This window comes from Melospiza melodia, chromosome 6 (genome assembly GCF_035770615.1).
Source record: "Melospiza melodia melodia isolate bMelMel2 chromosome 6, bMelMel2.pri, whole genome shotgun sequence".
Lineage (NCBI taxonomy): Eukaryota > Metazoa > Chordata > Aves > Passeriformes > Passerellidae > Melospiza > Melospiza melodia.
The window spans coordinates 17,943,251-17,960,271 of NC_086199.1; the positions used below are offsets into that span (position 1 = coordinate 17,943,251).

General features: G+C 38.4%; 1 protein-coding gene across 2 annotated transcripts in view; it reads left to right on the forward strand.

Annotated features, from left to right (window-relative positions):
* Positions 1-16,700, forward strand: part of EML5 (EMAP like 5) — a 97,716-nt gene extending 81,016 nt beyond the window's left edge. For both annotated transcript variants that reach the window (XM_063160144.1, XM_063160143.1), the window contains 9 exons: positions 1,154-1,311; positions 3,191-3,305; positions 3,817-4,005; positions 4,206-4,378; positions 5,571-5,733; positions 6,650-6,753; positions 7,128-7,281; positions 8,136-8,236; positions 8,577-16,700. In XM_063160144.1, coding sequence (XP_063016214.1) covers positions 1,154-1,311; positions 3,191-3,305; positions 3,817-4,005; positions 4,206-4,378; positions 5,571-5,733; positions 6,650-6,753; positions 7,128-7,281; positions 8,136-8,236; positions 8,577-8,613 — 1,194 coding nt within the window. In that variant the 3' untranslated portion in view covers positions 8,614-16,700. The remainder of the gene's footprint in view (positions 1-1,153; positions 1,312-3,190; positions 3,306-3,816; positions 4,006-4,205; positions 4,379-5,570; positions 5,734-6,649; positions 6,754-7,127; positions 7,282-8,135; positions 8,237-8,576) is intronic.
* Positions 16,701-17,021: the final 321 nt, after the last annotated feature.

Sequence of the window (17,021 nt, forward strand, 5' to 3'; positions counted from 1 at the left end):
TTTTTTTTACCCTTCTGCCTTTATTCAGTTCAGTGAGACTTTTATAACCTGGTTAATGGGTATATAAATTATTTTACTAAACTCAGTTTAGCATTCCTAATACTTACCTGCTAGAACTAGTACCAGTTTTCTTTATAGTAGAAAAGGCTACAGGTTTGTATGTTTTCTGGAAAAAAAACATAGATGCCTTGAACTGATAAAAAACTGCTTATTATTTAATCCTGGTAAAACAAAACTGAGCCTAGAGTGCAAGAACCAAACAGTAGAAATGAGGCTGATTTTATGCCCACCTGAAAGTGATGGTTTTGTCATTTGTATGTGCTACTGCTCATGGGTGATCAGAGAGCAGTGCCATCCTAGGGCATTTGTTAATGTCAGACACTGTAAGGCAACTGCATTAGGGGTTTCTTTTGCTTTGGGGGTTTTGGGACATGTGCAGGCCATCTTGCTAAGTTCCACAGCACTGCTGAGTCTGGAGTTGCTCTGCATGAGCAGTACTCATATCTTCAGCTGCGCAGAAAGGCACAGATTCCTTTTGTGAAGTGGTCCTTTGCTTTGATTGTCTGCATTTCTGTCCTGTTTGACCATCTGACTGTTTGGTCCAGACTGATTTTTCACTGATTTTGATCTTTGAAACTCTAACTGGGCTGTGGTTGCCTTTTTTTGCTGCAGCATCTCTTTTACACAGTGGTGTCTCTCTGATTTATATGAAGATCTTACAAAACACTAAGATATTTTCCAAATGATAACTGTTATTGATGCCCAACCCAGGCATTAGTCAGGGGTTTGGGAAACCTCTGTAAAATTTCTTAGGAAGAGACAGGTTCTTAGTGTGAGAATCAGGCTGTATGGTGTGTGGCCTGAAGTTTGGTGTGAGGTTGGAGGATGCAGAGCTTCCAGGGATTTTGTGAAAAGCTGTGCAAAGTGAATAAAGCTAAACCTGGGAGGTTTTCCATATTTCTGTAGGGACCAGTTCTGGGAGTTCTCTTCTTGATTTTGTCTCAGAAGAAGCTTGTTCAGCTCCACAGTTTCCTCTTCTGCAGCAGCAAACAAAAGCGATTTAACCTCTAAATGCAAATGGTGTTTATTTCTGAATGTTTTTCTTCCTACCTTGCTCAGAATCAGATGATGAGTATGTTTTTCCCCTTTTCAGAATAACTTGACATTTACAGGTACTATCAGTGGAGATGTTTGTGTTTGGAAGGATCATGTGTTGATACGAATTGTGGCCAAGGCTCACAACGGCCCTGTGTTCACCATGTACACCACACTAAGGGATGGCTTGATTGTTACAGGAGGCAAGGAAAGGCCGTGAGTCTTCTTTTTCCTTTTTTTCTGCATGCATATTTTCTCTTTAGAAATGGTTTGGATTCATCCCATCAGCACTATTTGAGATATTAAAGGTAGAAGAGTAGTCCCTTTCAGATCCTGTTAGGTATTAAGAAAAGAGCAGTCACCACCTCCAAAGTGGAGGTCATCCCATATGAGCTGCAACTCAGTTTTTTCCCCCATTTACTGCAAAAGAAAGCAGTAATTTAGTCTGAAATTTAGAATCATAGAATGGTTAGATTTTCTAGATTTTCTTATAGATGTTCTAGGTCCAGCAGCCATTTAGCTTTAAGCACCAAAAAGTTACCTAGTCCTTGTGGGTTACTTCTTAAACTGAAGATGTACTGAGGTTGTTAACCCAAGGGATTTGCACAGTTGGGATTGAATATATAAGTCATAAATTTTATAGCAGTATGATGCACAACTTCTTTCAAAGGAAAGATCTGCTTTGTTATGATGGCAGAGGCAAGCTGTCCTCTCTCAAATCTAAGATACAGCAAGATTCTTTCTTTCTGGGCTTGCAAGCAAAATATCTCCTCAAGCATTTAAATTTTTTTTATGCCTTCCTAGTGATAAGCAAAAGCTTCAGCTGTAATACAGTCCATCTGATGACTTGATAGTGCCACATTTGGCAGGACACAGGCCACTTATATTTTCAGACTGAACTGAAAACTTCTGTGCTTGAAATATTTCCTTCTACTATTTATAAATGTTGTTGTGATTTTATTTGGAGGGTGTTCTCTCTACCACTTAGCTTCAGAGGCTCTTAATCGTTGGTATTTGACCTGAAACAAATAGTATTGGATAACAACAAGAACCCAGAATTCATCTCCTGTGGGAAAACGAAGTATTGACAGTATGCAAAACAAATTTTCATTTAGGAGCACTGTATGCTTTTTCCTGCCTTAGTTGCAGTTCACCAGCCTATTTTGGTAAAATCTTCTTGCTGAGTATAATGATCAGTCATGTGTCAAAACAGTGCTAGTGGGAAGCAAAGAATATACTACTGCAAGGACTACCAATTTATAATTCATTATAGTTCTAATAATAATAATAATAATAATAATAATAATAGGAATAATAGTACAAATCAGTAATTGTGATTAAACATTCTGAAGTTCTTTGTAAGATTATTCAGTAATCAAAGCTGTAACACAAGCAGCTTGATATTGTGGAACATTTTTTTTCTGTTTCTGTTAGAGGAGATTGAAGACAGATTAGACATGTCCCAGCTCAACTGAAGATGCCAGATTTATCCCTGTTTCAATAAACATTTTCTTCTTTTTAGAAACTTTTTTTTTTGTTTCATTGTGTTCTGTACTGAAACACAAGAAGTTTTTTTGTAGAGGGAAATATATTTAGTGTTTGCATAATTAATACCTATTAGTTGTGTCTGCTGTATCTGTGTAATTTATTTTACAGGAGTGAAAATAGTGACATTTTCACAGAAGTGAAAATAATCTGTCATTTATTTCATAGAAATAAAATTCATAACTTTTCTGTTTGTCTCAACTCTAACTTGAAAACCTCTGCCTGTCTGACTATAAGATAACTGCTTAACTGTTCTGACTAGACAGATTCCCTCAGAGCTACTCATTGAGACTAAGCTGAACAGCACCCATCTTTCAATTTGTTCTGTAAAGTAGAACAGGGAGGATTTGGAATAATTTTTCTTTTGCTGGGCTGTGAGGCTCAGCATGTTAACATCAACTGTTCAGGCAAACAGAATCTTAAACAACTTAAAACAAACTAAAATCCCTCATTTGCAGTGCAGTACATTAAATAATGTAGTTCTTTCATCCATTACTTGTCCTTTTTGTGGCAGCTGTTGTGCTCATGGTTCTTCCTGATGTCTTCACAGTTCAAAGGAAGGAGGAGCAGTCAAGCTGTGGGACCAGGAGCTGAAACGATGTCGTGCCTTCAGACTGGAGACAGGACAAATGACAGACTGTGTTCGCTCTGTTTGCAGGGGCAAGGTAAGCAAACTGCCTGGCTGGAAAATACAGCTCATCATTTGGGGTGGATTTCTGAGTATCACATAAATTAGTTCTGCTTTCTCTTTTAGCTAGTATTTGAAATTAAAGGCTAAGCTCGAAGGTGTCTGCAACTGGTATTGTGGCAGAAAATCGTCTAGTTTGTGAGACCTCAGTCTTTCTTAGAATAATATTCCATATATATTTTTATTGAAGACTAATTAAGGATTTATTTTCTATTTTCTTTTCACACTTTGATATCAAATATCAAATGACAAGCAGTAACTCAGCCAGCATCATGATATCTACAGAGCTTTGTACTTTAATAACTCAGAGGAGTTTAAAAAATAAATTTTCTTTGAATAGTTAATAACTTGACTTAATGAAACTTTCTTGACAGAACTAAAGCTCTAGATAATATTTTAATTACTGTTACTAGATAATATTTTAATTACTGTTCATCGTGAGAGGTTAATGTATTTTATCGAAGATAATTCTTTCACTATTGTTTAAGGGCAAAATTCTTGTTGGGACAAGAAATGCTGAAATAATTGAAGTTGGAGAGAAAAATGCTGCATGTAACATTCTAATTAATGGTCATATGGATGGACCCATCTGGGGCCTAGCAACACATCCATCCAGAGACTTTTTCCTTTCTGCTGCAGAAGATGGCACAGTAAGACTCTGGGATATTGCTGAAAAGGTAGGTGTTAGAGAATACTTGTTTAGAGAGAAAAAAAATAGACTTGTGATGGTGTTGCAGACTTGAAACTTGTTTTTTATTGTACTCTGAAAATAATCCATGTAATGCTGTTAGCATGTTAACAAGCTATTAGCAGAAGATGCTTTTAAAATATGGACAAATAGTAACAGTTGCTATTCTGGGTTTTTATTTCTTCACAGAAGATGCTGAACAAAGTCAGCTTAGGACATGCAGCTCGTACTGTTTGTTACAGCCCAGAAGGTGATATGGTAGCTATTGGCATGAAGAATGGAGAATTTATTATCCTGCTTGTCACCTCTCTAAAAATTTGGGGGAAGAAAAGGGACAGAAGATCAGCAATTCAAGATATCAGGTCAGAAAATGTTATTCCTGGTCTATTGTAGTATGCTAGAAATCTCTAATATTTTGCTTCTTAAATATACAACTCTGTGTTCTGGGAAACATTGCAATGATATTTTAGAGAGCTGGAATCAATGAGTGACATCGAGGGTGTGATGTGATCCACATGCTTGAGGGAAGGGACTCCTAGGAGGTAAAATGAGATCAGACAGAGATGAAGACTGAATTGTGAGATAATGGAAATGCCAGTCTGTCAGTTTGCACTTTGTTGTGTTTGTTAGACAGGAGTTAGAAGTAAAACTTTGCTTCTGTTTCCTGAGTGGAAAAACAGGCTGTTTCTTGTATGAGATAAATTGGTTGAAATCAGCTAAGGAAAGTTTTGGAGAGCAAAGTGTGATGGGAGAGAAATGCAAGCAAAGAGAGACCTTGCAGGAGAGCTCTGCTAGGAGTCAGGGGCTTGCTGGAGCTGGAAAGCTGTCCCAGGGTACGTTTCAGAGAGAATAGAAATAAAGAAACTTCCCCAGTAACACAGAAGTGGCTGTGAGGGATTTGTTCAGCTCAGGAAGCTGCTGAGTTTCAAGACTCAGAAGAAAAGAAAAGAAAAGAAAAGAAAAGAAAAGAAAAGAAAAGAAAAGAAAAGAAAAGAAAAGAAAAGAAAAGAAAAGAAAAGAAAAGAAAAGAAAAGAAAAGAAAAGAAAAGAAAAGAAAAGAAAAGAAAAGAAAAGAAAAGAGGAAGAAAGAAACCAGTGCGCAAAGATACTTTGGGCAAACAAAAGGTTTCATTTACATCTTTTTATTCAGTACATTTCATCTAGAAGTTCTGGCTTTGCTTCAGTTGGAGCACTTCAGTTTTCCATTTTTTAACCTTGTAAGTATAGCATAAGGGAGTCAGCGTGTTATCAGGGGGATGTCACAAGTTGTTAGACCATGAGGGGGTCATGAAATCAGGTAATGAACAGAGTTATTCAAGATATGTTACCAGTTCACTTATATGTGTAATTTGTACCAAAATTATTGCCATCTTTTGCTGGATATGCATTCCCTGAAAATTTAATTTCAAAAGTTATTTTGCTTAGCAGACTGAATGCTCTGCATCCCTCCAGTTCTGGATAGCAGAGACTTGAAATGCAAATTTCTGCACTTCTCAAATATTATAATCTGTTGTAAATGCCAGCCTGTGCTCATTAAACCTTTTATCTGTTCAGGTTTAGCCCAGATTCCCGTTACCTGGCAGTTGGTTCCAGTGAGAATGCAGTGGATTTTTATGATCTGACTTTGGGTCCCACTCTAAATCGGATCAGCTATTGCAAGGATATCCCAAGTTTTGTGATCCAGATGGACTTCTCTGCTGATAGCTCTTATCTCCAGGTATCAGTCATTAATGGTTCAAGGTACTGAATGGGAAACATACTTGTGACAGATACTCTGCAAGTATTCTCCTTTGACAACTTCTAAGTTTTTTAGCTAAGTGTTGGAGTATGTTGCTGACATTAGACTTACTTTGCTGTAGTGGTAAGTGGATGTCTTTAGTTTTGAACAGTTTTTCTGGAGATCAAATACAGAAAATAAGCAAAGAAATGAGAGACAGGTTTCAAACCTCCTGTGATGTGTCTCCCTGCCTTTTTACATCTGATGCTGATGGGCTATCTTAAAAGAGAAAGGATACAGTCTGTCATTCTGCAGGGCCTGGGGGATCTATAAATTCTTTGTCTCTCTGACCAGCAATGATGGCATTACAGGTATTTTAGTGCTAGACTTTGTGGAGCAGCACCAAAGTCATGGTGTAACAAATGCCAACTATAGGAGGGCTGAAGACATTTCTTAAAATAAAAATAAACTAAATATAATATACTTTCTATATTTTATCTGCATCAGAAAAGAGAAATAAGCTTCTCTTATTATCAAATCAATATTTACAGCCTGAGAGGAAACAGGCTGTAAATAAACAGGACACAGCCTGTGTCAGTTTTAAAGATAGGAATTTATTTTGCCTTATTTGTATATACTAATGCACTAACACATACATGCAGAATGTGAGTTGTTTCAGTTATATTTTACAAATTAGAAATTTAAATATTAGAATCTCTTATGCTTTCTCACTATTGCTATATGCTTGCATAGATTTTTGAGAATTTTCAACTCATTGACTAAGTTTTCTTGATAGCTGTTACTCTATGGAGTAAAGAGTAACTGTCACAAAATGCTTTTCAAAGACCTCTAGAATTATATTTTCATCTTTTGAAACAAGTTAATGTATTGTAAATTCTCTGTGGTCACCTCAAAGGTCTCTACGGGGTCATACAAAAGGCAAGTGTATGAAGTGCCTTCAGGAAAGCAGCTTGTGGACCAGGCTGTGATTGACAGAATAACATGGGCTACTTGGACAAGGTAAGTGATTCATGTATTTACACCTGTTAGAACACCTGGAACTTCCAGGAGAAGCACCTACTATTTAAAAGTATATTTAATCCCTTCAGTCAGATATTTTCTTTTAACACACCCATCTGCTCTAGCAGCAGCTCCCCTAAATGCAGCACAGAAAAAGGCAGTGCAAAGCAAATTCCCTCAGTACACAGGGGAGCAATTATGGAATGATTCAAAAATTAATTACAGATAAAAGCTAAGTAAGGTATGCATGTGTGAAAATAAAATGTAAACGTTGCATTTTTATAGAACCAGTTAGAATATGAGATCTGATTTCTATTACTTGACTCTTGCTTTTGCAGTGGTTTTCAAAATAATTTCTTGGTCTTCTGTTTCAGTGTTCTTGGGGATGAAGTAATTGGAATCTGGTCCAGGCATGCTGAAAAAGCTGATGTGAACTGTGCTTGTGTCTCTCACTCGGGAATCAATCTCGTAACGGGCGATGATTTCGGCATGGTCAAACTGTTTGACTTTCCGTGTCCTGAAAAATTTGTAAGAACTTGTTTTTGCATGGTTACAACAACAAGTACTGTTGATATTAGGATCTTGTCTTGTTTCTCTAAAAGACATATGATGGAAATATTTTCTTCTCTAAATTTGTAGCTTTTTAGTACCTCCTTAGCTCCACAGTGTCATTGCACTCTCCGCATCAGAGGTTCCCCACCATTTTGTGCAGGAGCTCTTGCTATAACCTCTTGAAAGTGTTGATACTGTCTGCCAGTCTGCTTTAGCATAGTGCCTGCCTAATGAAAAATCTCAAAGCCCTTAGTAATTTCCACATCTCTGATCCATTTGATAGATGAGGAAGATAGATGGTGATTTTAGTCCCATCTGTGGATCTTCATGGATGAAAAGTTTACATATTTTTCACTAACACTGTTGAATTGTTTTTTATAATTTTAATTTATAATGGTTTTTAAATTTGTTTTCACTGTTAATTATCAGGATTTGAGACTGCACAGGGTAAACTGCTCACAGAGTTGCAATGAAAATAATTGTTTTTCAGTGTTAGGAATTTTACACAAAACTTGGAAAAGTTTTGTGTAAAATTCCAGACACTGAAAAACAATTAGTTAGTCATGTGACAAGATATATTTAATATTTTTTTGTTAGCTTGAGCATTCTTTCCAATTTGCAATTGTTCTCTTATTGGCTGACAATTTAATCTGCATGGGAGCTCAATAGCAGTTCTCCTTCAGGAGATTTTTCACATTTGCTAACCTATATAACTTTTGAACATTATGTGATGGAATAAAAAGGTAGATAAAAACATGCATGCCTGTTCTGATTTAGGAGGGTACAGAATATTTAGACTCTCTCATTCTGTTGCTTGGGTTTTTTTCCAGGCAAAACACAAACGATTTTTGGGTCACTCTGCCCACTTAACGAATATTCGATTCACAAGTGGAGACAGATACGTGGTCAGTGCTGGAGGGGACGACTGCAGGTAGGTGTTCGTGCCATGGCTGCCACAACCTGCTCAGCACTGCACATGGACAGGCCCCAGCAGTGCAAAGCTAAGTTCAGCCTTCAGCCTTTTGTCCATGTCCTTGCTTTCCTATTCCCACATAGAGAAAAACATATTTGTGACAAAATAATTATCCCAAATGTTAATCTGAACAGCTAATATTTAATAAGTTAGAATGTTCACATGAATATTCAGAACATCGTACTTTTAATAGGAATTTCTTTTGGCTGTGTCAGCCATTTCTTTTAACAACACTGTAGTCTTTTAACAACACTGTAGTCTTCTGTATCTCATATTAAATATCTTTTTGAAAACACAGCTTATTTGTTTGGAAGTGTGTGCATATGCCTCATTGAGAGAGACATGGAGACCTGCAAAGAGGAAACTGCATGAGGTACCAGGCATGAAACACCCAGGATTGCAATGTGACATTCTGCTGTGCCCTGCATGCGTAAGAAATGACCCGAGACACAGAGCAGTCTGTCTCTGACAGACAGGACCTGGAGTCTGCCAGAAGGATGGACACACTGAGGCTGCTAGTTTTGCTTCAGTGTCAGATAATCTGGGTTTGTATTCCACTCACTGCCAGATGTTGAAAACAAAATATGTGGATGAAAGGAAAAAGTGAATTGTTAATCAATGTACAGTTCCACAGCAAGTTCTTGGGGTTTTAATCAAGAGATGCTATTTCTGACCTAGTGCTGTACATTGATCTATTTTCAGCATGAATGTTTTTCCTTTAAGTTTTGAGATCTAAATAGCATAGATAAAAAGAGTATTCCATATTTTATTACAGAGAGAGACCATATATTAACTCTTAAATATATAGTATTTTAATAAATGTTTAATTAATATAATAGAAATTATATTTCTATGGCTGGTCAAAGGGAAACATCATATCTGATGAAGCAGAAAATAATAGAGTTGATTCCTTGTGACTGAAATATTTCTGTATTTAGAGGCCTGGGTCACAGTCATGTCTGGTGAAAGCCATTGGATATGCATGATCTTCATGGCTAATTTAGTGTTTTTGTTGCACTTAAACATTAAATTAGTTCTATGAGCAAAAATAGATTTGCTCACTTTGCGAGTGCCTTGCCCACTACCTAAAAGTCTAACTCCAATTTTTGCCTTGTGAATAAAAGTATTCTCAGTGGAAGAGAGATTATTGCTGTGTTACTTGACTGGGCTGTGAGCCTCTCTGCTGGAAATGAGGATCAGGGTGAGGATTTTGTAGTCTTCTTGTCGATAAAGTTTGGGATGTCAGCAGTGGCAAAAATAGAATTTCAGAGCAATATGAATTGATTTTATTTTCTCAGCATCATAGGGGAGATTCAGAGAGAACTTTCTGAGCATTATATTTTATACATTTGAACTTTTAATAGAGTTGGGACTAGCTGGGAGATGTCTCTATTCAGATTTCTCTTCTGACTGTAAAAATGTCCAATCATCTGCTTCTTTGAATGGACCTGCTGTCGCCTCGAGCATTTATTCTATCCTGCAACATAACTGAGATTCTAAGTTGGAAAAACATTTCAGTGATAATAAAATCCTGAACAAAGCTGTGTTTTGGTACAAGCGAGGAAGGTTTCATCAGCTGTTTGTCTAAATCATGCCATAGAGAAACATTACAGATTAATTTTCATGCAATATAGCAGGGATCAAAAATCACTAATTATCAGCACTGCTTCCATTGTGGCATTCTGCTGTGCACAGAAAACTTTCTTTCTGTGTAAGCCAGCATTGCTTTGACAGTGGCACTTGTTTAGGTCAGTCAAGAGGCTTTGGTGTTTTTCATCTCTTGCATTTTCTTATGCCAGATGAAAAAGAATTAAACCTCATTTCTTCTTGTAATCATTTTGTGTGCGTGTTGGTTACAGAAGGAATGGGAGGGCTTGCAGGTAGAAGAGAAGGAGGAGAAAAGTTACAGAGCCAAACTTTTGTGCTCTCCTTGTTATGTGCTATACAAAACTAGTTACCCAACTGTCTTAGCTAATATATTTTATATATCAATCTATAGTGAATATTTATTTTAAAGAAGTTGATGAACTAAACAGTTATCAGGTTTCTCAGCATGCTGGTTCTTAGCAAAGTCTTGCCAGTCATGCAGCTGCTATTCAACAGGAGCAAAAACTCTGAGGATTTGGTCATGAGTGTACAGGGAGATTTTGGCAGTAATGTATTTCAGTTTAGGGGAATTGCATATGAGAATTGTGATTAGACCTGATGTGTCTCATAACCTTGTTTTCTGTCTGTCTGTTGTATGTGAAAAATAGTCTCTGGTGTTTATATCTTCTCTTTACTAGGGAAATTGTTTGCAGTGTGCTCTTTTATGGCTGTGATTCTATCCCTTATTAAACACATCTGTGCAGGACTTTCGCACTTGAAGTAAGATTTGTCCTGCCTCTATTTTCAAGTTGCCTTTTGTTGGATCAAGATGGATGACTTTTCAGAGCTCACTCATAGTCTGTCCTACTCAGACTGCCAGATCAAAGTCCATATTTTTCTGTCTCTGAGTTTTCCCCACAAAACCCTAGGCTCTGCGAGCTCTTCTGTAGGCCTTCCCCAGTGAAGGAGGTGTGTGGATCGAGAGGGTTTGTTCCTCCAATCCCTGTCACTGATCCTCTTCTCCTCCCTCCCCCTACGCCCTTCATGAATGCTGTGCCTCTCCACTGATAATTTGTCCATTGGTGCTTTTCCCCTGAGGAATCCCAAAGGCCACACCAGAGCTGAAGATGAGCAGCAAGGGGTGGGAGGGACTGGGCTGAGGGCTGCAGCCTCCAGGTCTCCCTGCTTCGCTCTCCTCCAGACCTCACTGCTGCTCTAAAGGGCTGGCATGGGACCTGGAAGCTGAGGAGCTCTTCAAAAACTAAACTGCCAGCATTGTTCCTCCTCCTCCTGCAGCCTGCATTGGTAGCCAGTGTTTTCCCTGGTGAAACTGCTCTGTGGTTTGCCAGGTAAAAATGGGGGCAGCCAGCTGGGAATGGTCACAAATGCTGAGGAGAGTGAGGAGAGCCTCAGTCGCAGTTTGGAGCATAATGTAGCTGATTCTCTGCTGAAGGGAAGAGCTGGCGGTCAGCATGGCCCCAGCTGGCAGCTTTATGGTGTTTTTGGTCTTTTTGTCTGTGATGGTGCTTGCTACTGTGCCTCATTTGCTGTTTACATTAAATGCTACTGTAGTAACTTGCTAATTGTTGCCACCCATGCTTGAAGCATGTGTACATGGGGACATGCTGCCCCTTCTGATAGGCACTGGAGCTCGAGGCTGGATGCTCCACTGAGAAGTCAGAGGAGGACAGAACCCTGTAGGATAGGTCAGGGAAGAAGCTGGAATGTGGAGGGACCAGTGACAGCCTTTCATGTGGAAGCATCAGAGAGAACTGAGAGCAGGAGGGCTTTGCCTGAAGCTGGAGAAAACCTCTTCTGCACCAAGGAAGGGGAAGCAAAAGGTCTTTGTATAATTTAATAACTTACAGTGGATGATTTTTTACTGTAGCTTGTCTTTTTGGTTAGTAGCAAACGTACATCTTTGGGATCTTTAGTCAGCAATATTTTTGGTAATAGAAGAAATTAACTGGAGAACTGCATAAAAATAACATTTCGGTTAATAAAATAAATATGCACTTGAAAGCTAATAAACATAATTAGAAAAAAAAAAAGAGAATAAGGAAAATCCAGCTCCTAGGAGCAAGGAAATATAAAAAATAAACACATTTAGAACTGGAAGTTGCCATAGTGCAGTCAGGTTAATGCTAACCTGCACTTGTGCCATCAGAAAGCAGGTCCAGCAGGTGAGACATCTCTTCAGTCTAAAACAAGACCAAAACAAAGGACTTCAGTACCAAGAGCAGGACTTGGATAGCATTCAGGAGTGGCTTAGTTTAAAACCATGATCCAGTTCTCTCAGCTGCTGCCTGAAGCACCTGAGCCCACAGTTTGAGCTGAAGGAAAGTTTGCCAAGAGCCCCAGCGCCCCTGAGCCGCCCTGAGCCCAGCCAGGCAGCCCCTGCCCTGCCTTGGGGTGCCACCCAGGGCTGGGTGTGCTGGGCAAGGTGTGAGTGTGTCACAGCAAAGGATCTTAGCTTCAAATACAGCATTTAATTGGGCAAGGTGGCATGTTCCCTGTTTCATTGTCAGTGTCAGTGACCAGCCTTAATCCTGAAGGTGTTTTTTTTTTTAATAATTCTGTTAACATAAGCTATAGAGAAGTCATCTTGTCAATGTTTTGGACAAAGAGGAGCATCCTGTAGACCCTGCAGAAGGGGAAGTAAGACTGCAAATCACAAAATGAATTGCCACATCAGTGATGTAAACACCCCTAGCTGCATTGCATTTGTGTGCTTTTTTGTTCTGAATGTTTTTTTATGCTTCCTTGCAACTGGCTCTGTTTTTCTAAAATTTTTAGCAACATTTGATTTCTCCTCATGTGGATAGATCCATGTGCTTGCCAAAGCCTGCTGTCATTCTTCATGCCATTCACTGTTGGGTGATTACACCAAACCCATTTATTTTGTTGGTCCTGCCTTCTGCTCTTCACTTAGCTTTGACTTCAGACTTAAACTCTAGATATCTCCTTTTAGAAATACAAACAGAATAGTTTTAGGTGTCTAATATGCATAAAAGCCACAATAAGGTTCCTTGCCAAAATCATTTGCATTTAAGAAGTATTAGATGGTTTTCTCAGTCTATTTGATGCTAGAACAGGAATACTTTTCTCAGTTTACTATCAGTAAATCCATCACAACCTTGATACCTTGACTTGTTTTTTTTTGTTAAGTGTGAAATCAGCAATCCAACTCATTCACTACTTCTTTGGAAAGGAAGTGGAAAAAAAGCACAGAATGTGTGTTCTCTTCTCCACCCTTCTGTTAAAAACAAAACAACAAAAGGCATAAGGTCTTAGCATCACAACAGTTGGCAATTCTTCTAATTTCCATAATGCTTATAATTTCCTCTGCTTTTTGGAATTATGGAACATAGGGTGGAAGAAGCAGTAACAGGAAACCAGTAAACAAACATGGAGAAAAGGCAGAAGAAAGGAAAGCAGAGAAAGGAACACTCAAAAATAGGCAAAAGCAAAAGACAAAAGAAGTGACATGGGTGGTGGTGAGTGGCAAACACCTTGTTTCAGGTGGGAAGCATCCAGTGGCTGCTTGGGAAGTGTAAGGGCTGGAGAGCAGCAGAGTGCTCAGGGAAAGGCTGCAGGGAATTTTGGTTGCTCTGTTTTTGGGAAGATGCAGCCACTCCCACTCCCTTACCTGTGGGACACCTGTTGAGAGCTGAGGTGCAGCAGCAAAGCACAAGTTACCCACAGCTGCAGTGGATGCAGTGGAACAAAGAAAGTGCTATAAAGACAGAAGTGCTCTGTAGTACTGAGAGCTCAGGCAAAAGAGTTGAAGGATGTATTTTAAAAGGCTACTTATCTTTCTACCTAAACCAAACCTGGATTGTTTTAATAGGCCTCTTTTGGAAATGTTATTCAAACAAAAATATTAAACCAAAGAAACATTATACTTCAGAAAACTCTTCTTAACCAAGCTGTTGCAATTACTGCCTCTCATTTCTTTCCTATTCAGCAGTTCTTGATTCAGTTCCCAGGCATTCACATTTAAGATGACAGGCATGAAAGCTGTGGGCTCTACATTTAACTCAAGGTGTGACAGCACGGAGGAATCTGCAGAGGGTGGTTCAGATCCTACCTGAGCCAAATTTTCCTTCAGTGGTTCCATGCCATGGGCATTCAAATATAGAGGTAGTCAGGTGAATGTAATTAGACCCAACAAATACATCTGAGTATATAAATCAGTATATATCGGAAAAATAAATCAGTATAAAATTCTTTATTTTATCCCATAGTAAACCATTACTAAAAAGGGAAATAATTATGGTAAACTTCATGGAAAAAACAATCCAAGCCCATTATAGGTGCTGGTTAGACAACTGGACTTGCAGCAATTCTTTGTAAGAAACACAAAATTTGTGCATGAATAGCAGGACTGATCCTTCTCCACTTGCAAGAGGGCAGTTGTGTTTGGGACATGAGAGGCAGGATGTTCCTATTGCTTGGTATGTTTGGGTTTCTCATCCAGAAGCCATCGTAGGTGTTTCCTTTGTTTCTATTGCTGTTTGTGGGATACCTTCAAGACCCTACAAAGTGATTTTGCCCTTTGCAGCACATCTCTTGCTTAGTTTGGGCAGTGATGTCATGTGAGAGCTTATTGAAAAACAGAAAGAAACCAAAACCTCAAATGTTTTTTGTTTTATAATGCTATCCCCCAAAGTATTGTCATGTTGCAGTGATGTGATCTGTATGACTCACACTGTGAAGGAAAGCAGGTTGTGTCCACTTAACTACTAATTGGCACCCACATAATGGGTGTGTGAAACCAGAGGATTAAGGCCAGTTGTGCTTTAGCAGTTTTCTAAGATGAAGGGACAATTGCCACTGTCCCGTTGTGTGTGGTGCTCATAAAGCTGGTGCTGCCTCCAGCTGCTCTCAGTGGGGCTGAGGAAGAAGATGAGGTCATAAGAATAAAATGTAAATTATTGTAACTAAGTGTTGCATTGGTGGGTTCTGAAAAAGGGCTGTAGTAGAGGGGTATTTTAGTTTCAGTCCTCTGCGGGATTGTAAGCCTTTAGGGTAAAAAAAGGACATGTTTATGTAATATCCTCCATTATTCCTTCATTAGCTTTGGCTCTTACTACTCTGCCTCCTTCCCACAGAAGCCTCTGTCCCAGCTCCCTCCTCCCAGCCACCAAGTAAGTTTATTTTTCCAATGTAGTGGCTGAGAAGGCCAACTTTAACCACAGATTCGTTGGTGGTCATTTGTAATGACTAAAGCCAATCCTGAGCATTCTGTTGCTGAAAATTAATTTTCTATTAACTTAATTGCAAATTCTTGAGATGGGGGAGAAGGGAGGATCCATTGGATCCATTCCATGGATCTCTCCATGCAATGGAGCTGGAAGTGGTACTGCCATAACACCATGATTTTTTCAACCACCATTTGCACCCAGGACATGTGTGACACTGTATTCTTTTGGAATCCAGTAAATATCATTTCTAAAGGAACTCCAGGCATGAACACAGACACACATTGCATGAAATAAAAATGGTTTCCTGTACTTTTGTGAAACGTTGGTGCTGTTGGGTAGTACTTCACACATTTCTGGTCTGTTTTTCCTTTTCTTGCTACTATGTACCCTGGTGTTGTGGTTTCAGGTGCAAAATAGATTGATTTTTTTTTTTTAAGCAGTATCTGGTAATTAGCTTAATTTCTGGTTTTTAGTTCAGTTACAGGTATACAGAATAAAGTAATGGAAAAGCTGCATTACTGATTTGTGAAGCAAGCAAAAGCATTTTTAATGTAAAATTCCATATTAGAATACACTCCAGCACAAAAGGATAACTTGAAAATGTAACAAACTAAGTAAATGCATTAGAACCATTTATTTTTTTAAAAAATGCAGGTTTAGCTTTGTAGCTTGGTTTGTTCACTGTTTTTAGCAGAGGAAAAGCTTTTCTCACACTGAACACTGTGGGTTGGTGACAGCCCAGCACAGCAGTGGAAATGCAGCAATGGAGATGGTCCTGGTCTTCTGCTGCCCTTACAAATTCTTGTCTCCTCATCTCACATGGAAAATAGCTTCATGGTGGCAGCTATTTCTGCAAGGGGCAGCTAAGGAAGGCATTGGGCAATTCTGTAGAAAAATAATGTTCCTTGCAGTCTTTCATCTGGAAACCCATTCCAGCAGTGCTCTGTGCAACACCAGAGCACATCCTCTCCTCTCCAGCCCCCTGTCAGGTCACCTCACAAAAATATTTTACTGTAGTTCTTTAAGCTTAAAATGCAGTTGTCTGTTCAGATTTGTTGTTTCATTATGGAGTGTGTCAGATAATCCCTCTTGCTTTAACAAGAAAAAAAAAGAAAAAAAGGTATTTTAAACTAGTCCAAAGGTATGGTCATATATTATATGGTTCATGGGTTTAAGTGTACTCCATTTTGGTTTCCACCATGAACATCTAATTCCTGTAACAATGTTGTATGTTTATTTAAAGTATATATATATATATATATATATAAATTAAATGTCAGATTTTTGCATTAATTAAGATTTTTTAAAATTTGAATATGAACTTTGAGTACTTTACTTAAAAAAATTAAAAATACTTTTCCTGGAGTGTTAAGTTTCGGAATTCAAGACTATATTTGTCAAATTTAAGTTCAAAATATGTAGCTATCATTGTTTTCTGATATTGAATGTAAATATTTGTAAAAAGAAATTCTTTTGTATATTTTTGTGAAAATGTAGTTCCCCAAAATATAAAAAAATATTTAATAAAAAAGTGCATTTATGTTACTGTTCAACACTTTTCATCATTTTAATAACACTGAACTGTATTTATGGGCATGTGTGTGCATTATTTTTCTAGAAGGAGAAAACCACAGTGTGCTCAGAAGGAAAAAAGAATTCCTTAGAAGTTCAGTGGTACTTTCTTTCTTCTGGGCATAAGTGGAGACATCTCAGAGTATCTATTTTCAAGTGAAGTGGCAATTCATAGGGTTTTTAAGTGGAGAACAGTATCAATAATTCTTTAATTGTTCTGGCTTATGAAGCTGCTTGCTTCCCTTGTCTTTTTGTCCCCATTTTAAAGAGCAGAAGGACTGTGACAACACCCAAAAGGCAAAGCACTTGTCTTTACCCAGTCCCTGGGTGCTGGGACAGCAGTGCAGCCATGTGCACTGTACCAAACACTTGCACAA